The 23,541-nt window shown below is 38.7% G+C and overlaps 2 protein-coding genes and 1 long non-coding RNA gene across 4 annotated transcripts in view; 2 read left to right on the top strand and 1 right to left on the bottom strand.

Annotated features, from left to right (window-relative positions):
- The window catches only part of LOC120714343, an 873,031-nt gene that overhangs the window by 700,585 nt on the left and 148,905 nt on the right, over positions 1-23,541 (top strand). The gene's annotated exons all lie outside the window — the stretch shown is intronic.
- On the bottom strand, positions 4,167-8,129 carry LOC120714323 (zinc finger and BTB domain-containing protein 26-like). 2 transcript variants are annotated; one of them, XM_040000483.1, is made up of 3 exons: positions 7,840-8,129; positions 7,218-7,536; positions 4,167-6,859 (listed from the first exon to the last, which is right to left on the bottom strand). In XM_040000483.1, exons 2-3 carry the CDS (start codon positions 7,524-7,526, stop codon positions 5,873-5,875), a joined length of 1,296 nt encoding a protein of 431 aa, XP_039856417.1. In that variant the 5' UTR covers positions 7,527-7,536; positions 7,840-8,129; the 3' UTR covers positions 4,167-5,872. The 2 variants fall into 2 exon arrangements, with proteins under 2 accessions (XP_039856417.1, XP_039856416.1); XM_040000482.1 differs by having other exon boundaries at positions 7,218-8,129.
- LOC120714307 (tyrosine-protein kinase JAK2-like) overlaps positions 11,514-23,541 on the top strand; it is a 36,446-nt gene continuing 24,418 nt past the window's right edge. Inside the window, exon 1 of the mRNA XM_040000456.1 lies at positions 11,514-11,914. The gene's annotated coding sequence lies outside the window, so the exon portion shown is untranslated. The remainder of the gene's footprint in view (positions 11,915-23,541) is intronic.

A 23,541-nucleotide genomic window follows, 5' to 3' on the forward strand; every position in this document is an offset into this window, starting at 1 on the left:
AGGAAGAACTCCCTTTCAACAGGAGGCCACTGCAGGCAAAATCAGACTTTTGTAGGGGTAACCACAGAGCAACAATAAAGAAGACAACCATTCATAATATGTAATAATGGCATCTGTGTTACCCGTTGCAATCATAACTACACAATTTATCAAAAAGGAAAGTTTTAAACCTAATCTAGAGAGTAGATTAGTAGAGAGGATGTCTGTGTCCTGGGAGCTGGGAGCTGGTTTCATAGTAAAGGGTCCTGATAGCTGAAGGCTCTGCTTCTCATTCTGCATTTAGAAACTTTAGGAACCACAAGTAAGTCTGTAGTCTGAGAGTGAAGAGCTCTGTTGGGATAATATATTACTAGGACGTGTTTAGGATTTCACTCAAGACTTTTGTTTATGAGAAGGTTTTCTAATTCAATTCTGAATTTAACAGGGAGCCAATAAAGATAATCTAATAAAGAAGAAATATTATCTCACACAAGTCTGTGTTAGTACTCTCACTGTGGCATTTTGGATCAACTGAAGCTTTTTAGAAAACTTTCAAAACAGCCTGATAATAACTTACAGTAGTCCAGCAGAGGTAACAAATGCATTGACGGTTTTCCAGCATCACAAACAGGATGGTTATAATCTTCGTGTTATTGCGCAGATGAAGGAAGCTACCTGAATATTTGTGTAATGGATGAGTTAAAGGACATATCTTGGTCAAAAATTCCCCACAGTGTTGCTGGAGGCAAGAACAAGTATCTTATAATACAAAATATTTTTGAGATTTCGGTCCAAAACTGAAATTAGAAGTACAAAATTTCACATCAAAGCTTTTATAGCTACAATTTTATTTGAATTGTGTCATTTGAAGCCACAGAAGTCACAATTGTATAAATAAAGTTTGGTGTCACTGACATAGAAATGAAAATGTATGCAGTGTTCTTTAATAATAATACTTAAGGGAAGCGAATACAACTGAAAAGCTGTCAGTCAAAGCATGGCAGACTTTTATGTGTGAGAAAGACACATAGTTTACATGAACAAACTAGAGTCTATCAGACAAATATGATTAAAACCAGCAGCACACATTTCCTTGGTCTCTGCAGTAAAATAACGAATGCGATATCACATGCACACACGAGCAGCACAGAGGCGAGTCCAAGTCTGATGAAAGCAATATTTACTTATTTCTCCCAGTTTTCTGTTGACACACACAAAACAGCTCCTCCGTAATGAAACTGTGTTCACAGTGAGGTCAGTTTTGATACAGCTGTTATCAAATGCACTTAAGCCATAATCCTACCTCAGAATACGGTGAACATTCTATCTCTTCCTCTCGGCTCTTTCTCCCCAGTTCTGTCACAGCACAATGCCACCTTATTCAGTACTACGTGAAAACAAAGCTTCATATAAGTATGTTCAAACTCATATGAAGCTTTAGAAAAAGGGTAAAGTTTTGTTAAAGGTGTATTTTAGTGCAAAGTACACCATTCACAGGGTGCTGCTACACAGTAGCTTACTTGACTAGGCAGGTGACCCACATGCTGAAAGGCCACTGGGTTCAACTATTTTCTGCATGTCATTCCCCCTTGCTCTTTCTCTGCTTTCTTGGCTACTGTCCTGCCAATTACTCCAACAACATACTACATATGTATAATATAAACTCTATTCAATTCAATTCAATTCAATTTTATTTATATAGCGCCAAATCACAACATAAGTCGCCTCAAGGCGCTTCATAGATACAGAGAAAAACCCAACAATCATATGACCCCCTATGAGCAAGCACTTTGGCAACAGTGGCGTTACTGGAGGCCAAGGTAATGCCATCTAGAGTTCTATACACTCTATACTCTATACACACATCTCTTTTAGTGTTTTACATGTTAATAACCAACACTTGGTTTTGTTTCATAATATTTACCTATGCAAAAATCAACCCTATTAACTCTAGGAATGGTCCATAATCAAATACACAAGCAAACATTTATTGTCTCCAGGATATGGAATCCAAATCCAGTTTTCATGACCCTCTGGCATGATCATGATCCTTTGAGTTTGTTGTGAATTTTTTTGACATCTATTGAATCTGCATCTAATTCATCGTGGTACAAATATCCAAATCATCCCCAGATGATGAATTATATCCAGAAATCATATTTTTCTGTAACCTGCAACAGATTTTCCAAGTATGTAAGTAACTGCAAAAACAGTTAACATGGTAAACATTCCCATTGCCATTCTAAAGTGCTAGACGCTTCCTCGATGCTTTTTATTGCTCTTTCCTTGTAGCTTAACTTGACATCTGGTCATAATGTGGGCACAGGAATATAAAAACCATTTTTTCCCAAGTCAGTCTTGGATATGTAAATGGCCTACAGTGGGGCAAAAAAGTATTTAGTCAGCCACCGATTGTGCAAGTTCCCCCACTTAAAATGATGACAGAGGTCAGTAATTTGCACCAGAGGTACACTTCAACTGTGAGAGACAGAATGTGAAAGAAAAATCCATGAATTCACATGGTAGGATTTGTAAAGAATTTATTCGTAAATTAGGGTGGAAAATAAGTATTTGGTCACCTCAAACAAGGAAAATCTCTGGCTCTCACAGACCTGTAACGTCTTCTGTAAGACGCTTTTCTGTCCCCCACTCGTTACCTGTATGAATGGCACCTGTTTGAACTCATCATCTGTATAAAAGACACCTGTCCACAGCCTCAAACAGTCAGACTCCAAACTCCGCCATGGCCAAGACCAAAGAGCTTTCGAAGGACACCAGGAAAAGTATTGTAGACCTGCACCAGACTGGGAAGAGTGAATCTACAATAGGCAAGCAGCTTGGTGTGAAAAAATCAACTGTGGGAGCAATCATCAGAAAATGGAAGACATACAAGACCACTGATAATCTCCCTCGATCTGGGGCTCCACGCAAGATCTCATCCCGTGGGATCAAAATGATCATGAGAACGGTGAGCAAAGATCCCAGAACCACACGGGGGGACCTGGTGAATGACCTGCAGAGAGCTGGGACCAAAGTAACAAAGGTCACCATCAGTAACACACTACAACGGCAGGGAATCAAATCCCGCAGTGCCAGACGTGTTCCGCTGCTGAAGCCAGTGCATGTCCAGGCCCGTCTGAAGTTTGCCAGAGAGCACATGGATGATACAGCAGAGGATTGGGAGAATGTCATGTGGTCAGATGAAACCAAAGTAGAACTTTTTGGTATAAACTCAACTCGTCGTGTTCGGAGGAAGAAGAATACTGAGTTGCATCCCAAGAACACCATACCTACTGTGAAGCATGGGGGTGGAAACATCATGCTATGGGGCTGTTTTTCTGCCAAGGGGACAGGACGACTGATCCGTGTTAAGGACAGAATGAATGGGGCCATGTATCGTGAGATTTTGAGCCAAAACCTCCTTCCATCAGTGAGAACTTTGAAGATGAAACGAGGCTGGGTCTTCCAACATGACAATGATCCAAAACACACCGCCCGGGCAACAAAGGAGTGGCTCCGTAAGAAGCATTTGAAAGTCCTGGAGTGGCCTAGCCAGTCTCCAGACCTCAACCCCATAGAAAATCTGTGGCGGGAGTTGAAAGTCCGTGTTGCTCGGCGACAGCCCCAAAACATCACTGCTCTCGAGAAGATCTGCATGGAGGAATGGGCCAAAATACCAGCTACTGTGTGTGCAAACCTGGTAAAGACCTATAGTAAACGTTTGACCTCTGTTATTGCCAACAAAGGTTAGGTTACAAAGTATTGAGTTGTATTTTTGTTATTGACCAAATACTTATTTTCCACCCTAATTTACGAATAAATTCTTTACAAATCCTACCATGTGGATTCATGGATTTTTTTTTTCACATTCTGTCTCTCACAGTTGAAGTGTACCTCTGGTGCAAATTACTGACCTCTGTCATCATTTTAGGTGGGGGAACTTGCACAATCGGTGGCTGACTAAATACTTTTTTGCCCCACTGTATATTTGTATAGTGCTTTACTAGTCCTAAGGACCCCAAAGCGCTTTACACAACCAGTCATCCACCCATTCCCACACTGGTGATGACAAGCTACATTGTAGCCACAGCCACCCTGGGGCGCACTGACAGAGGCGAGGCTGCTGGACACTGGTGCCACCAGGCCCTCTGACCAGCACCAGTAGGCAACGAGTGAAGTGTCTTGCCCAAGGATGGGGCTCGAACCGGCAACCTTCCGATTACAAGGCAAACTCCCAACTCTTGAGCCACATATGGATCCTGTTTTAATTATAAGACCAAAGAAGCTACTTTTCCTTAATATAATTACTCTCCATCAATATCTCTGCCACTACTCATCCATCTTCCTCGTTGTCTTCATCCTCCCTGCTGTTTCTCTCTTAGCATCTCATCCATAATGGATGTGCTCCAAAACCTTACATACATGGATTTTATTTATGTGTGCAGTGGTGTGTGCAAACACACATGCCTGTATAAATTCTGACCTAGTTCATGGAAGCAGCACTGATTGCTGTTGAAGAGAATTTCAATCCCTTCTCAGTGAAACAATCACATGATGATTCATGTTATTACACTTTAAGATGTTTTCCTTATGTTCGCTTTCTGTTTTTGAACTATAACTCACAAGATTACTTCTTTATGTTGATGTTTTTTCGGACTAAGCTGCTTTATGCAAGTGCAAATAGGTAGATCAATGCTTGCTTAATTTTATCTTCAGCTATATTTATGTACATTCTCTGTCTTCCTTGGTCACACACAAACGCACATTTGCATGGATTTCTAAACTGAATACCTACACCAAAGCCATGCATTCACTGTTTGTCTGCACACAGTGCCAGTGGCATCTGAGGCGCCCACTGGCTAGTGTTCCATTCAGTAAGATGAGTGACAATGACATTTCTGGGCCAAAAGGATAGCTGAGGGATAAAAGCAGACATGTGTAGGGAAGGGATGGAGTGAGAGAGCATGGAAACCCACTTGCCGAGTCATGCTCAGTGAGCTGTACACAATTTCTAGAGGGTCAAATGGTGAAGCAGTTGCTTTTCTGTGAGCTCACTCTACTCATGTTTTTCAGAACAGTAAAGACTTTTATTTGCTCCAAGTTTGCACTTCAGTTTGTTGCAGTTGAATAATTTTGTTGCAATAAAAGGCAGAATGCAATGATTTGCATTTTCCAGAAACCCACATTGTATTCACCATAGAATGCAGAAAACATATCATATCATAATGTTTAAACCGAGAAAATGCCCGAGGACATTTTGAATTTGATGGCAGTGAATTCATCTCAAAACAGTTAGGGAGAGGGTCATATTTACTGCTGTGTAGAGCCCCCTCGTCTTTTTTAAAAACAGCCCATAAACATTTGGGAACTGAGGAAACTAGTTGATTAACTTTTAAGAGAGAGATGCTGCACCATTGTTGTCTAATTGGCTTCTAGCTACTTGACAGTCCTGGGCCTTCTTTGTGTTTCTACAAACAAAAAACCTGTTTTGTTTTTTAAATAATTGCATTCTGCTTTTGGTTGCATTTTCCACAGCATTCTAACTTTTTTGGAATTGGGGTTGTAAATGAGGAGGGAAGATAATAATAATGGACAGAGATTAAAAACAAAACAAAAAAACAATAACAATGAAAAATATAAGTAACTATAATTTGTGCAACCGTGCAATTTGTTTCAATTGTATTTTTGTGCATTTAACAACATTTTCTATTGTGATGTATGTATTTCTTCATTTAATTTTTGGACCTCCAGGTCGTAAGCAATAATTAAATAACTATGCTAAATCTTCTATTTTAATGGCAAACTCACATTTTGCAGCTAACTGTTGCCATAACTCTCCCTTAGGTGGCACCAGAGGCCTGGCATTTGGTGCTGCAAGCACAACAATGTATGCTCAAGGGGCTTCCTCCCATGTATGGAGATTGAAGTGGTGTTGCAGCATGGCCTTCTGGGTAAATGTCATGTGGCACAGAGGGCATCTGAAAGGCTTAAAACCAGTGTGGATACCAATGTGAGTCAGATTATTCTTCTGAGAAAAGACTTTTCCACAGACCAAACAGAAATACTGTCTGTGTTCCTTCAGGTGGCCCACATAGCTCTCAAAGTGCTGAAAGACTTTGTCACACTTTCTGCATAGGTATGGCTTTTGGAACACTACTGTATCCGAGTTATCTGCAGCAAAATGAATCTTGGACAGAGGTGTTTTAGGGTGGCAAAAAAGACTAGAGTTCCTTAGCTTTCCACTTTGTTGCAGTTGATTTGCCTTTGGCATGTACTTCTTTTCCTCTTCTGGTGAATCTTTAACATCTTGTTTGTGTTGGTTTTTGGAACTATTTACCAGTTCTGTGTCAGCTGCAGAACTGATCATGGTGGCTGTGGAAGACATTAGGTCATGTAAAACTGCAGAAGGATGTGGATTACCTGCAGTGTGAGGAACATGAGATAATGGGTTGCTTGTGTAACATGGCAGAGCATCTCCTTCTTTGCCCAACTTCAGCATGTCAAGACAACATTCTGCATCTTGAGATAAGTCAATTTTGGCTTCTCTGAGTTCTCTCAGTCCTATAGTATCCACCTTGGCTTCTTGGCCGGCTGTCAACCTGGGGTTTACCACGACTGTTCCAACTTCCTTGCTATTTGTTTTGTGGATGATAGCGTTGGGCAGGGCTGCATCCCTTTCCTTCGGATTATCAAAGCTGGAACCAAGCCACCTGCTGCTGAGCTGCTGGGTTTCCTTCTCCTCTGAGAGTCTAGTCAGATTCAAGAAAGGCGTGGTGGGACTGAGGTACTGTGAAATAGCCTGGACACACTTCTCCACCACCTGGCTCATCTGGAGTACACTGGCTGCAGTCAAGTAGCTCACGAGTTCTCTCTGAGGGACCTGCATACCAGCAATGGATGAAGCAACAATGAATATTAAAGAAACAGCACCAACCATAAGAAAAAGAGGACTTATTATACTTCTTTATGAGCTTCTGAGACCGTGAGTCATGCAGAGCTACTATAATAGAATGTAAGAATAAAAATATGAATTGAAAAATTTGTACAATAGGTTCCCCTTTAAAATAATATTCCTCTTGTTCACTTTAAATATGGATCTATTATAAAACTATATCTAGAACCTTTCATTATAGTACAGAAATGAGTGATTATACAGTAAAACAAACACCTCAGCTCAAAAGACTTTTGATATATGGCCATATTCAGCTCTGTGATTACAGAAACACTAGATCTTGCACCTCTAGGAACCCTGTGTAGCAGGACAGGAGTAGTGTCTTGGCAACCTTCACGTTGGAAACAACAGCCACACTCAGCTCTGATCGGCCTTTGTGAAGAAGGAACTGATCACGCAGGAAGTCTGAGGATGCTGCAAGCACCACTCTGTGACCTTGGAACTGGAGAGGATGGACAGTAGAGTCCTGTGGCCTGCCCAAGATGAGCGTGATGTCACAAAAGCGATGTTCTTCTCTAAGATCATTCATTTTGCTGAGGATGGAGTCCCCGTGGTTGGGCAAACTAAACTGCAGAGTCTCAGAACAGCCTGGCATGATGGTCTGTCTATAGTAAGAGCATAGTTCTGTTATCATATGGATGCAAGTGTGAGCTGCATAGATTACCCTAATTTTTCATGTTTATTAAAAGGCTCCAAAATGTGGATAACAACCATGTTTTCATTTTCATTTTTCAAATAGGTTTTGGGCCCTGTGTAGGAGTGAGTATACTGCATGTGTGACATTTAAACACTGTAAAAGTTTTGGCATTGTTGGAGATACCATAACATTAGCCCTAAATAACATGATTTACTGGCAAATTCAAACATGTCATAATTAGTCAAATCAATATCTAGCGATCCAGCCCCACCTTGTACTGCAGCCTCATGCCGTGGTAACGGTTCCTGGGTGAGGAAGGATGCTTTGCTTGGATGAGAACCCCAAATAACTTTGAGGAAACACTGGCCTCTCTATTCACCTGATCTCCTTACGGGTTCTGGCGTTCCTGAAGTTTAATTAACGCTCTGCAGATGTGGAAGGATTTATTTCGGTAAAGAAACAGGCATCCTGACTTGCAGTGGCTCTTTGCTGAGGAGGCTCGTGGCAGCTGTGTGTGTGTGGGTGCCTGCGTGCGTATCCACGTTAGAGGGCATGACGTAATTAACCCCTTCAGTGCTTTTAGTTCAGCCTTTTATTTATATATATATATATATATATATATCGATAGTGTGTGTGTGTGTGTGTGTGCGTATCCACGTTAGAGGGCATGACGTAATTAACCCCCTTCATGCTGTTTCACCTTTATTAGTATAGATTATTATATATATATATATATATATATATATATATATATGTATATGTGTGTGTGCGTGTGTGCATGTCTATATATATATATACACACATATGTGTGTGTGTATATATATGAAGAATTTGTTGTTCTGCAATGATGCTCAAAGCAAAACACAAACACACTTGGTTCATGTCCTCCTTGACTTCTCAGTGTACATACCTATAAGTAAAAGCTTTACATGGTCGGGACCTTGAAATTAAACACATTTGGTTTACTTAAAAAAACAAAACAGTTTTAATGGGTTGTGTTGGTATTCACTGGTATTCACTGTCCCACCACTTGCAGCCTTGGAGCAAACTGAACAAGTGGACTCAAATTGTAATGTGCAGCAGACTTATCATGCTTTTTTATTTTCTGTAATATTTTCTCAGTTTGGTCACCTCAAACGTAGAGCTCTGGCCTTGTGCACGGAAGAACCTCCCACCTTCTGCACGTCAAAGAACTATTCTTTGCCTTTGAAAAACATGAAGCAATGATTTAGAGTAAACTGCAACTGAAATTCACACTATCAAGGGTTTATGTATTTCAATAATCAATCATAAAGAGAAATATGGTTGGTATAAACTGAATGCATTCTAATCAAGTTTTAATCAATTTCATTCAATCAAATTCCATTAAATTTTACATTTTAAATTGTACTTATGTTACGAAATTACATGGAAAATTAACATGTAATTAATTTATGTAAAGTCAGATATTAAATTTTTTTGTGTGTATTCAAACCTTCTTTTTGCCCGGGTTAGGCAATTAGAAGAAAATCTGTCTTAAAGGGAGGGTGGCCTTAAAGTAAAAGGTGCTAAAACACCTTGTTTCAAACAGTGTAAGATAAACTTTGAGCAGAGATTAACTTGAGAATTAACACAATAGAAACCCTTTAAGGCAGAAAACTTCACTTATATAAATGAAGAGCTTTTACAGTCATAATACATAAACATGTTCTATCATCATCATCTGTTTGTATAATGCACAAGCTTGAAGACCAAATATGAAGATTGTCTTGTTTGTTTTGCAAGTTTATTTTGAACACATTCTTCTATATTTTAGCACAAAATGTATCTCTATATATCTTGAAAAATATAGATAAATTGTGTGGTCAGCTGTGAAATGCATTTGACTTCTTTTAATAATGTGTGGACAGAGTTTTGCATTCCAGTGGTCATATTCTTGTATTTTGCTCGTTTGTGTTGTTGTGTTTGCACATCTCTGTTGCTTGTGGGGCTCGCACACAAGAATTTCACTCGCATGTGCTGTGCCAGTGTGCCTGCACATGTGATGTGACAATAAAAGTGATTTGATTTGATTTGATTTGATGATGGAAATAGATTGAAGTTGCTGATCTATGCGAACCACCTCAAGGCGTGGATTTGGGGCTGCACACAAAATGTGTATTTATTGTATTAACTCAAAGAAAAAGCATGTGAGGATCATCAGTGGCAGGGTCAGGTCTAAAGAGCTAATATATCTGAATGGTTGCTACACTGCTCCAATTTGTGCCAGAGGATAATATTTTGAAACTTTTAAAGTGTTCCAAAGGAGATGAGAAAAAGAAAGGATTTAATCCAAAACAGAATCTTGGAGAGACATCTCTCTTTTTTTGGTAACAGAATGTCTTTGTAATATCAACCATTCATCACAGAACATTTTGTTCAATCAGGTAGAATTTGAATTTTACGTATACATATGTTTCCCTGTTGCAAATGGGCCAAAAAGTGAGACGCAACAAGGTTATTGCTTTCTGTTTGACCAAATCTTCCCAAAGTTCCTGTCACCTGTGGTTTTTAGGTCACCACTCATCCTGTGGTTATTTCAGTCAACTTTGTGGTGTAGAGAAATATTTCCTTGCACTTTTATTTATGTAACCATGTTGATTTAGACATAGACATGGACTTTATTTAATCTCACACTGGGGAAATGAACTTGTTGCAGCAGCACAAGTGACAGGGAAAAAAAAGGTGAATTAGACATGGATTAGAAAACAATGTGTCATTTAGTTAAAAAAATAATGTGACTATGTGAGCTTTTGTAGCTGAAGTCTCTCTCTTATATCACTGCCCCCAGTATACTGAATAAAATTTAGCAAAATTTGCAGTGCCAATAAATCTAATAAAGCAGTGGTTCTCAAACTGTGGTATGTGTACCACATGGGTTCCCTCTAATGGTACGCAGGAGGACTCCCCCCAAATTTTTAAGATTAAATAATATACCATGTTCTTTTTGAGGGATTTCTGAAAATTTTAAATGTACAGCTCTGCTATCACTTCCGACATAAATGAAGACAGAAAACTAAACAGCAGTGGCGTTTGTAGGGCTATGTGGTGGCAACACAGTCATTAATATACTGCTGCATGGGCTGGGCTGTAGTTACATCGTAAGGTTTTAAAAACTGAGCTTTAAAAAAAAACAGTGGTAATGAAAACCGAGAGAGGCCGACAGTGATCACCGACTGTTTTTAGGGGCTTGTTCAGATTAAATAGAAGAAGATACAAAGCTTTAAAACATGTTAAAAACACAACAGCCTTAATAAACGAAGAGTAGTTTGGACTCAGAAGCAGGGTTCATAAGTCATCATTTAAAGACCGGATTAAAGACCGGTGAATGTTTTAATGCAGTGCAGTTGTTATTATTATCACTTGTCACATCCTGTTTATGACAGTTAAAATAAATAACATTAATATAAGAAATAAATAAAAAATAATTATTTTTAATTAATTAAAAATATACAGATACATATTTTCTATAGTTGTTTGATTTAACTGGATATTAGGCTCATCCAGCAAGGGCATTTATACATTTTCTGATTTTTTTTTAAAATTATTATTTTGACGCTTTGGTCCTCCATACATGACCAGAGTGGCGCTCATCACGGAGAATTCCGTTTATTTTACTGAACACCATCGATCTATAATGCTTAAATGAGTGAAAACATTTTAATGTCGTGGCTGGGAGGGATTTTTAGGCTCATGACCTTAAAAAAGGTCAAAGCTATAAAAATGTGTTCAAGGAAAAGTAGCCCACAGTATTTTCATATGAACTGAAGCGAAGTAGACCTGTGAAGGGGTCAAAAGTAAACACTGTTGCTGATGGCTGATATATCGACATCGTTTTTATTTTTATTTTTTCTACGTCAAACGCGGAAGGAGCTAGGGCGAGGGCAGAGAGCCAGAAGCGAGCTTAAACAGAAAAAAAGGGGCATTCTGCTCCGCCCTCAAACCTCCATAATCTGTCGCTGTGTATCAGTGTGTCCGCACATAACAGGAGGTTTCTACGGTGGAGGTTTCAGTCCGTGCTCTATTTGACCTTAAAGCAAACATGTCGGGTTAAAAAAAAGAAAATACGGAGAGCTGACCTACAGTGTAGTTAGTGTGGAGAGTAAAATGAAGCAGTCGCAGGGAAATATGTAAAGACCAACAGGATGGCGTTTGAGGGAGAAAATAACGAAGCAGCGGGTACTTTTATTGACAGCTATGGTGAACATTCAGGAGCCGTCGTAGTTTAGCTGTAGCGCGAAGTTGACCCAGCACTGGACTACACGCCGACCCGCAGACCCGAGCGGACGGAAGGGAAGCTGAAGCAGCCGTAACGTAAAGGAAGGAGAGTAAGTGCGAGCGTGCGTGCGGGTGATGCTGAGAGGAGTCATTGTTGCTATGAATTTAATCGTGCTTATGGTTAGCGCAGTAACTTAGCTAGTCGAGCCGGGCTTCATCAGTTGGTGTGTGGCAGTCAGACTTGCTAAACTTTGCTTTTTTACAGAAAGTTTTTGCTGAGCATGTGCCTGCCGTACTTGTGTTTACGTGGTAAATATAGAAACGGCTGCACACAAGAAACTTACTAAGAAAATCCATTTAGTTAGATTTTCACTGCAGTCCACTCTCAGTTTATCAAACATGCCAGTGTAAAGAAAAAGACTCTAATGATCATTGATTTGGATCAGGATTTTATTACAGCCTATATGTACTGCTGTGCCCATCTGCCATCAGCAGTCCGTTATCAGCCAGTAATTCGAGTTTTAAAAACCTGAAGAGGCAGCACTTTTACAGACCTTCAGGAAAAAGCTGACCTTCATGAAGACCCCCTCTGCAGAGCTTTGCATGTTTGTTGACGTGAATAAAGCGATGTCAACTCAGCGATGTCAACAGTTTACATTTATTTATAACTAGTTTAACCCTTTATTACCAGATTATATACCTACGTACATCATTAAAGTATGATGCTATAATACATTATATACTGGGACATGGCATTCTAATCCGGCATTCCATTCTATACCACGACATTCCAATCTTTACTATGACATTCCACACCTTACTACAATGTTCTGTTTAATATGACATTTCATTCTATACTATGAAATTCGCAAGGAATTTCATAGTATAGAATGACATTCCAATCTTTACTATGACATTCCATTCTATACTACGACATTCTACACCTTACTATAATGTTCCTTCAATATGACATTGCTTCTATACTATGTCATGCCTTTCTATGCTATGACATTCCATTCGGTGTACAGTCAAATTGTCTATTAAACTGAACTGTACAAACATATTCGATTGTGGAATTGTATAAAATGTTTGTATATGCCATATACGCGTTGGCACTCACAATGTCTCATAGGGGTGGTTGTAGCTCAGGTAGCAGAGCAGGTCAGCCACTAATCAGAAGGTCGGTGGTTCGATGCCAGGCTGCATCCTGGCTGCATGCCAAATATCCTTGGGCAAGATACTAACCCCATGTTTGCCTACTGGTGGTGGTCAGAGGGCCCGGTGGCGCCTGTGTCCGGCAGCCTCGCCTCTGTCAGTGCGCCCCAGGGCAGCTGTGGCTACAATGTAGCTTGCTATCGCCTATGGGTGAATGACTGAATGTAGTGTAAAACCCCTAGGGGTCCTATGGACTAGAAAAGCGCTATACAAATGCAGGCCATTTACCATCAAGACTGGTTCACTCGTATAGGAGGAGATAGGGAGCATACAAACATGTATAGTATGATTTCTCTATTTTGTTAAACTTTGGGTGTTCAGGAACTAATTCACTGGGGAGCTGCATCCTAGAATTATTAGTTTTCTATACTCTTACTTGTTTTTCCTTCTTACCTCTGAGCTTTATCTTAGGAATTTGCTTTTTTTCAGTTAGCACCCAATGAGGATTTAGCATATTTCAGTTTCGTCTTTATGGTCTACAAGCGTGTAGTTTTAGTTTCGTTTTTATTACTTTCTTTCTTAGTTTTATTTATTTATTTATTGCCATTATTAGGATATAGAGACTATTCATTAGGAGCATGTATTTTAGAACTTAAGAATAATGCAATTTTTAATGGCACTTGATTGATGATCATATAGAATAGTAATCCCAAGTCTCACCAGGACACAAATGCATGTCTCATCAAGTGTGTTGTGATGTTGTTACTTCCCATTTTTCTCATAATTCTTGTCTTTATTTCTTAGTCTTGCTCATTTAGTTTTGTATTTTAGTTTATTCTTAGTTAACTCCACTAACCTCCCTGTTACTGGAGTTATAGCTTAAATACATAAGCTGTAAAATGTATTTATTTATGTAAATAAATACATAGCTCAAGATACGGTTATCTTGAGTGCAAACTACACAACAGGAACACAGTCTCTAAACTGATTTAAGCCTTACATTAGTGTGTCGTACAGTTCCTCATTACAGACTGTCTTTGATAAGGCTAATTATTATAGAGGCCTGTAGATTGAACTCATTGTCATGTTGGAAACGGCTTAATTGTATTGCATGACATATTCCTGGCACCCCAGTACAGAACTCAGTTTAAATTGGTGTGAATAGCATGTCTAACTAGTCTAAAGACTCAAACAATGGAGATTTGTCCAGCTGCTTACTGCCTTCTTCCAAAGTCTCCCCTGCTTCTTTTAAATCAGTACTTTAGTGAAAATGTCTGGCAGCTCCTTCCATATTGTAACAGATTTTATTTGCTGAAGGTTTTTAGACAGTAATCATATACTGCTTGTAGATCACCAAGGAGAGGCTCCTGGGAAACCTTTGAATGAAAACCACTAAGAACAGGTTGCTTTATTTAATGCTTGCAAGAGCTCGCAGCATTCAACACATATAAATGCAAGGTACAAAAAATAAATCAACCATTATCTTAATCTAAATTCGTGTCCTCCCTGAAAAGGCATTTGTAACAGCTTTTGTAACTCTGATTTTTATCAGTAAGCGGGAATACTTTAATAACTGGAAATATTTGTTGCTCCAATTGAAAAGGATACAGACCAGTTGAACAGGAGAATGATCTTCTTTATGTCGTTGGAAAATGAGCTCAAGTATGAATAAACTCCAGCGATAAGGTCGGTTGCACAGTATTAGACCGTTTTGGTAAGATGTAATAAAAGGGGATTCCCTCATCCCTTTAATCAACAGCGCTCTCAAGAACCTTTGACAAAAACCCCAACTTTGAGTCTTCATGGGGGTAGGGTTCATTACAAACCTTTTACATTACAAAGCTTGCTAGATTTATGATTTGAATGGATTCTTTATAGTAGTGATGATTAATTTTGCAAGCCTGTACTCTTGAGAGCAGTCAGTTTCCAGTTCAAGCTTTATAATTTTTGAAATGTTTGAATCATCTATCATCAATAATACTAAAAAGAATTCTTATTCTGACTGTATGCCATTTGAAGGAAAGTGCTGGTGATAGAGTAAAGACGGGTTAAGGTCAACATTTATCACAACAAGGATATACTGAAGTAGTATAAGTATGTTAGGTTTAGATCTGACATATATACAGTTTACCACTGCTGTCTTATTTTAGTTGTAAAATAACCACTAATAGCCTTGGTAATGTTTCAGTTGTGTATGTAGGCAGAGCTGGCACAGTTTTCAAAGACAAATAAATTGTTTTATTTACTGGAAGGACAACATCAGTGACACAGGCATGTTATGGGGAAAGTACATTATTCTTGCATCAGTGTGTGCAAGTTTTATCCAGGTCATGTACAAAGAACCGCACTGTCAGCTGTTGCAGTGGAGAAAAATTAGTTGAGTGGTTTAAAATGGAACAGCACGATAAGAGCTTCATGTTGTTTCATATCACAACTTTCTTTAAATAATGTTTATGACCCTTTTAGGAACCATCACAACACAGAGAGACTTGTGGCTAGATTAGAGCAAGGTCCAAGGAAGAAAAACACCCCGTTGTTGTAGGGTTTAGTGTGCAATGCAAATGTGAAATTGCTCAATTAATTCTGACCCTGAATTTTATTATTTTCAGACAGCTCAACAGCCTTCTTCACTTGTGACTGAAAGTCTGTGCCAGAATGCTTCACAGTTAGCAACTTGCTGTGTGTTGTTGTTTTTAAATAATGTACTCGATGATTTGCTCGTCACCTCTTATCTGCCTCTTATCTCTTGCTTACCACTGCATTCTTTATATTTTGGTTGATTGACCATCACTGACCATTCGCAGGAAACAGCACTGGTGTATTTTTAGCCAAAAAGTCACATTGGGTAAAGTTCCAGCTTACCTCTGTCTCTTTCTCTGTATCTGCTGAATTAGTTAACCATAGATGCTATAAAAGATGGATGTAGTCACTGCGATGTCACCCACTTGTTTTCGACTTTCAGAGTTGAAGTCTTTATGCTAACATTTGGTGTAGGAAGTCATATTTGGCGTACACGTCAGCTTATTACTGTTTAGTAGCAGAGTAATAGCAGTCTAACAAAACAGCACAAGCTTATTGGCTTGGCTGCATAACTCAGTGAGCCCTTATATTTGTCAAATGATCCATTAAAATGATCCAAAGGGCATAGAGTAACATAGATACAGTGAAGAGGTCCAGTTCATTGACTCCAGTTAGAAAATGTGAGGCACACCACAGCATCAAGGTGGATGAGTTATTAAAGCCTACCTCTTTACCCTCTTTTGAGTTGTTGTGAAAGAAGGGAACTCAAATCAGTTTGTACCAGCCTGTAAACATGCTTTTTAATCTTCTAAATGTATGCATTTCAACATAGGAAACTATGGGTGTCGCCTTCATTTTTCTGTTGCTTATGATGTTACTTGGCAACAGATCTGCGGTAAACACCATTTTGCTACTTATGTACTTTTCATATGAAATAGCTAGTGTAAAGAACTAAACGTATACATGGTTATACCTATAATGTATATCAATACCTAAAGCATCATAAAGAATGTGCTGAAGGTGGTCATTGTCACTAGATGTTGTTGTTTTATGTGGTTACTACTTGATCCAAGAATCTTGTGTAAAAGAGCTGGTACTTTCTGATAAAATATAGTTATATATTAATCACGTAGGGAAATGCCAATCTTGACTTTTTCCAGTTTCTATTTAATATTAATACCATGACTTTTGGCTTTCTGGAAATATCGAGTACTGATCTGACACCAGTGTTAAATTAATTATATAGAATCCTTATTGTGAGATTGAAAATCCCTTTTAATGTATAACATTAGTGTAGACTTCTAACATGTATGATCATCTACTCTAAAGTCACTGACTGTTTTTAAAGTGCATTTTCCTTAAACAGTTTAGAGATGGTGTTCCTGTTGTGTAGTTTGCACTGATTCCAAATTACACATCATGCACTAACAATACAGTCCACCCTTCTCCTCTTAATGCCAGAACAGTTTGTCTCGGGTATGTCCCCAGCTAATAATTTGATCAGCTAATGGTGAAAAAGAGCAGATCCTTGGTCCATTCAGTCCACCTCTCTGCATTCCTGCCACAGCTAGCAGCAGAGCTAACATAGCACAGAAGAAGCGAATAGCTGAGGGACCGTATTTTGGACGTATTTCACGCTTCTGCTTGTATGCTCGCAAAAGTTTTTAACATTGGTCAAAGTGACCTGATAAAGTGAGCCCTTCTCATCCTCGTCATGTTTGGTCAGTAATCTTATTTAAGAACACGGACGGACGTTGGTTTTTGTGTAACTCTTATTGGTGAGCCTTTATTATGCCAGGCACGATTATTTCTCTTCACCTGTTTACTGTCAGCTCCTTGTCTGTGAGTGAGGAATACATATTCCTAATTTCACCGATCTCCTATTGATACTGAGTATCAGCAGATAACCACAGTCAAGGTATTGGAACCGGAAAAAGCTGGATGATATTGGATCATGTCTAAATTCTGTAAGACAGCATCAGTACTGGTAATAGTATTTACGTAACCTTCACCAGTTGTGAGATGCCTCTTGCCCACCAGAGTCATTTGTTTTGGCTTCATATTTGCGGTGCTGTGCAGCTGCATTTCGCACATACCCCTGTAGCAAAGAAGCATTTTTTTACTCAGTGAGTCACAGCGCTCATCTGCAGCTGGTAAAATATCATGGACATGAGCAAAACTCTTCCAGTATGTGTGGCAACTATTCCTATTCAGCAGGTCGACTAATCTCTTGCTGAAATCAGATTTTTTTTCTGCTGTTTTTCTTATTTTCTGTTTTTTTTAGGGTTTTTTTCTCCTTATAATGAAGAGAATTGGGGTGGGGTGATAACTCTTGACGTTCTGGACCCTTTTGAAGCCTCATAACCCAAGTTATCAAATATCGTGCTGTGCTGATTACAGTGACTCAGCTGCTAATGATGAATATGTGATTCCAGCAGCCAACCTTCCATCTATCTTTTTTCTTTGGCTCATCAAGCTCAGGGTCACGGTGAGACTTGAGGCTTTCCCGCTGTCATCAGGCAAGATGGAGGATACACCCTGGAAATGTTGACAGTATAATTTCAGCTCCATGCGAGAGGCTTTGCCGCATACAGTTATTATATGTGGTGACACTAGGTTTTTTTGCTCTTTTGAAGCTTTGAAGCTTCTCACAGTTTTACTAAAAGATGGGTAAATAATAATAATCGAGTTTACAATTTGTTGTGTTACTGCATGCGCAATATTAGCTTTTCAACAGAAGGAGAAGCCGACAAGGGAGGTGTTTCAGTCTTGTCTGCTCTCTTGATCACCATTTGTGTGTAACTCAGAAACTGTTGCAAACATATAAGTAAATGGTGTTGCAGTTGTTGAAGTTGTGAAACAACTCCTTATTTCTCTTGGTTTGCTTTTGCTGTTGTGTGTTCTGGGTGTTTTCTTCGTAATGTAATGGGAATAGTGTTTTTTTTTTTTAAGATGTTAATTGTATAAGAAAGGGCAGTAATGTTTTATATAGCCTTGAGTGTGGGTTTTCATTCCTCCTCTTCACTGAGCTGGAGTATTTCTACATACATAGCAACAGAAGTAATGTAGGTAAACATGCACTGCTCTACTTCAGTAGAAAAAAAAGTGTTTACCGGTATTTATATCCTTTCCACAGAGTATGTGCAATTTCTATGTTTTGTGCATGTTTTTGGGGAAGTGTCAACATGCTAAAACAAACACAGTGTTGTGTCAGTATATGGTAAATGGGTTGAATGTGTTTTTATGAACTTTAGCCACAACCCTGTTATGGCTCTGTTTGCTCAATTACTAATATTAAATCCTATAGTGAAACCAATCCTTTCCAGTTGCAGTCTGTTGGTCTCTATTCTGATGTTGTTTTCTTTTAATTAGTTTTCCTTTCTTCTGTGGGGGAAAAATCATTAAAATATTGTGATATTTTGTCAAAAGACAAAAGGGGGATTTTTACATGTGATCTTTTGAGAGATAACAGCAGCGCAGGTTATTTTAACAGAGCAGCGTGTGTTGACTTGTCAGAACATAACGATATAGTTTCTTTATCTTCACTGTGCTGCAGGAGCCCAAACACTAAACACAACCGATTAAAAAGTACCTTAGATAAAGTGGAATAGCTCGGCAACATAAATATAATATGACAAAATTAAATAGTCCAGACAGTCAAGATAACACAAAAGATGGGGTCAGTGAGTAGAAATGTAATTATAATACGATAAGAAGCTTGATAAGTAAACATGTAAAGAGCTGATTGAGGACTTGGAAATAAAAAATTTAATACACATCTAGGACCAAATAGTCAAGATTGTTACACAGGTCAGACAAGCCTCTGTATAGCTTGACATCAATAGTGACTCCAGAGTGTCATACAGCACCAACAGTGCATCAAGCAAGGATGCAACCGTCTAATTGTGAAGCCAGATTAGTTTCTATAGATAGCATCGGTAATGGTAAGTAGGGACTTTTGCTTAACTAGATAGTTGTGCCGGTTAGTTGGTGTTTGTGAAATCATTAGATGTTTTCCTTTCATCAAAGTCATCAGTTTTTTGTATCTGTCTGCAAAGCTCCTGAATAAAATTGGCATTTTTACAACCTCTTCTAGAACTAGTGAAAGATGGCGATTGAGAGAAGTCCAGCTGGCCACTGTGATTTTATTTTCTTCTGTTTTATCCTTTTGCTGTGTATTTTATTATGAGGGTTTTTTTTGTATTTCAGTTGAATTGGGGTGTGGTGCTAGCTGATAATGTTTTGGACCTGTGTGAAGCCTCATGAATAAAGTTAGCAAGGAAGTTGTTATACTGAATACTAGGAGTCTCTCAAGCGTTGCAGTAAACGATAGTCTAAGCCAATCCAGCTAACAGCTTTTTCTCATCCATCTGTTTTCTTTTGCTTATTCAATTTAGGATTGCAGTGAAGCTGGAGCCTTTCTAAGCTATATTACATTTCTAAGCCATTGTGGAAAGCCTTGGCAGGACCTAGAGCAGGGATGGGCAACATTTTGAGCCACAGTAGACAGAACAAAGACAAGAACTTTCTGTTAGAAAATGATACATTGGTCAGGCAAAGTTCAACAGCTCCACTGTCCTGGCCTGCAGCTGTGCTTTGAAGATGCTCTGAAATGTGGAGTGCAGGTTCAAGTGTCACTACTCCAATCTCACCAAGACTGCAAAGACTACCATCTCATAGTGTGGTTTCTTGCTGAATTTAATGTGTAGCTGAGCCTCCTTTGTGTGATTTTTTTTTTTTTTTTGGCAGGAAGTGGTTTAGTTTTAACTTTCAGTGCATTCAAGTCATGGTCAAAATTCTTAATGAATGGGAATTACTCTGTTATAAAGCTGTGAATGGTAACCACTAAAGTTTTATGTTCTGTGTCTATAAACCGCCCGTCATTCTGAGTTGTGTTGACTTAACAGGGTCAGCTGAGGTCTCCATTGCTGTAGCCTGCTTCTGTGGTCCTGTCTGCACATAACTAATTGCTTTTATGGTGTCAGAACTGTGTTAAGTTACTGCTGGAAGTCGTATCCTTTCCTGCTGTTGTTTTCCTCAAGTGAACTGGCACAATTGCAGCTTTTTCTTAATGTTTCAGCCATCAATCTGCTTTTCAGTTTTGTAGGGTTTTCTTTCTCACTTAAAATTTAACTTTGATGTATTTGCTGTGATAATGTCACTAGTCACTTATTAAAAAATATTACAATATATTTCATTCTGCAGCTGTTTAGCCAGAACATGTTTTCCTGTAGCTTCCAGTATTTTGTCAGTAAGTTTTGATACTATTTTTATTAAGATTGTTATTTAATAGTGTTGATTCTGCGTGGAGTAATTTTGTGCCTGCACGCCTTTTTTGTAAGTCTATTTCCAATTTGTGTATAGTATTTAAAGCAGTGTAATTATATCTAGTCTACTTATGCTATAGCTGTTATACAGTAACTACTAATCCACTTCCAAAACAGCACATGCTAATTCTGTAATTTCTCTGCCAGTCCTTGTATAGATTACCCCCCCCCCCCCCCCCACCACTGTAGTACTAATTCTTCAACTTTTATCAGCTTCTACTAAGTCGAGATCTATGTAACATCTATGTAAAGAAAATACACAAAAATTAGAGTTTTGAAGTTGTTAAAGAGCAATGCAGACAAATAAAACAGTTTAGATAAAGGAGGAATTCATTTTAAAGCTGGATTTTACTGGCTCTGTCCAGTAGAATGAAACAATCTATTCTGAGATGTGTTTGAGTGAACCTGGAGAAGTTGGGACCAAAAACAAAAAAAAAATCCCAAACTATTAAACAGTCTGTTTTGTTTAATAAAATATAGAAATATATATAAGCATTAGTTAAAAGTTTCAATAAAATAAGTTGCCAGAACAAGAACAATGATAGAATGGAGAAAGGGTTAGGCTTAGGTGTTACAGTAAAGGTTAGCTTTAGGTTAGAAGACCAAGGAAGGATGAGATAAGTGGTTTAGACAAGAGAATAAACTACTTAAAGACATTTACAATTAGATGAAACTGAAAGAAGGATTGCAGCGTAAGAGGAGGCTGCAGTAAAAGCAAAACTTAAAGAGCAGCTCAGATCACGAGGACCACCCCTGGAGAGCAACTGGGTGGATATCCACAGTTCACAGTGGAAAGAATATTTTAGTTTGCAGAAAAGTTGCTCAGACAGGACAACAGTCTGTACAGAAGGATCTGCAGATAGGAATGTCCACTGGAAATTTGCACGGTAGCCTCTGGCAGGCTTCCAGCCCAGATAGACTTTAGTCACACACAACTTTTTCTGTGGTCAGCTGGCACTGCAGCCAACAGTCTGAAACTCAGAACCATAACCTTGTACAATGTACAACAGACATTCAGCTTATTTTAAGATCGACTGCTGATGGTTATTTTAATTGTACAAAAAGCACCTTTAATCCTGACTTTAAATGAAGTCCAGCAGTCCAGGCTGAGTGAAGAGCTGGCGTTGTAACCAGAAGTGAAACCAAAAAGTCATAAAAAGTCAAATGTGTGAGAGCTGATAGCTCTGACCTCAACTTATACCAAGGCCCTGATAAGACGCAGCAAGGAACTGGTAAAACTCTCTGTGTGCGTGTCTGCTGCATGATAAACGTTTTGGGTGTGTAAACAGGGCTGTTTTTCTCTCTCTTCTTGTACAACATGTGGAATAGTCCCCAGCTATCGAACAATTATATAATAACATCAATAGAGACCTGAAACAATTGGAAGAATATTATTACTGCAGCATTTAGTGAGCTGCTCTGCCTGGAACTGTAAAAACAAAATGTGCAAGTCTCTCTTTTGTCATCAACTTTATACCTACAGCTCCCATTGTTTTGATTAGCTTGACTTTATTATTGTTTTATTCTGCTTAAACTATTACCGGCTATTACTGTCGTTTAAAGTAAGACTTACATCAAGCCCCTGCTATGGTGAAGCATGTGCTGAAGGGCAGTGGCCAGAATACGAGTACCGCTAGTAAACAACGGTTGTTCAGTTGTTTGATAAATTGAATCTGTATCATTAATTGGAGTAATCGGTTTAATCCAGAGCCGCTTACACCCCTGCTGGCACGATACTTTGACCCAGTAATAAAATAGGAAGTACCCATTAACTGAATTTAGGTCACCAAAGATTTAAACGTTAAACAACAATTTCAAAAACATTTTGAAAGCATGGCTACTCAAGTATTGTGAAAACACGCAATTCTCTTGTCTGCTGAGGTTTGTGCAGCAAATGAGCACTTAGTACTTGTACTCAATGTATTGGAAGCAGCTCTAAAGACCTCTGTAACCAGGCAGATATCCATGGCCAGACAGGGGTCAGCGCCTATCTGAAACAGGAAGGCTTATCTCAGTCAGTGATAATGCCTACCTACTGACGGTTGTCCAGAAATATTATCATAGTTTTATTTGTATTGCACTATTTTTCAAACACACAGCTAAACAATGGATCATAGTTTGGATAAAAAAGTTAAAAGAAATGATAATAAGCTTTGCCAAAAGGGAAAGCTCAACTATAAAAATGTTTTCAGAAGTCATTTAAAAGTTACCACTGACTCAGCTGATTTAATAGGACCGACTTATTTAAGTTACGTGACGGCGTTTCCCCTCATCAGTGTGTCTTTCCCACGACGTTGGGAAAGACATTTAATTAATTTTCATGAAATCCATTTTTGTTATCTCTCCGCAGCACTTGTGCAGTTTTTTATGTGTTGTTTGTTTTAATATTGTTGCACTTCCTCTTTGTTTTTATAAGTCAGTAATAACACCTTTGTTTGACACTGTTTTGTTGCTGCTGGCATTAAGTTGAGGGCGTAGAGTTTTTATTCTTTTGTTGGGATGACTGTAATTTCTGAGGAGAGAGGTTGAACGTTTAAGTCAAGAAGCTACACTTACCACTGTGCACTTCAATAGAGGTCATTCTTCACTTATGAGCTTCATCTGATGCTGTTTACCCCAGCACACATTGAAAATGCGAACTGATCAGAGTAGTTCTAAATGTGTATTCTAATGTTCCAGAGGAACAAGGCTCTCCAGAGGAAAATGCTAAACAGACACACACATGTTGCTATAAA

The sequence above is a fragment of the Simochromis diagramma genome, unplaced genomic scaffold (assembly GCF_900408965.1).
Source record: "Simochromis diagramma unplaced genomic scaffold, fSimDia1.1 OVJJ01000596.1, whole genome shotgun sequence".
Taxonomy (NCBI): domain Eukaryota; kingdom Metazoa; phylum Chordata; class Actinopteri; order Cichliformes; family Cichlidae; genus Simochromis; species Simochromis diagramma.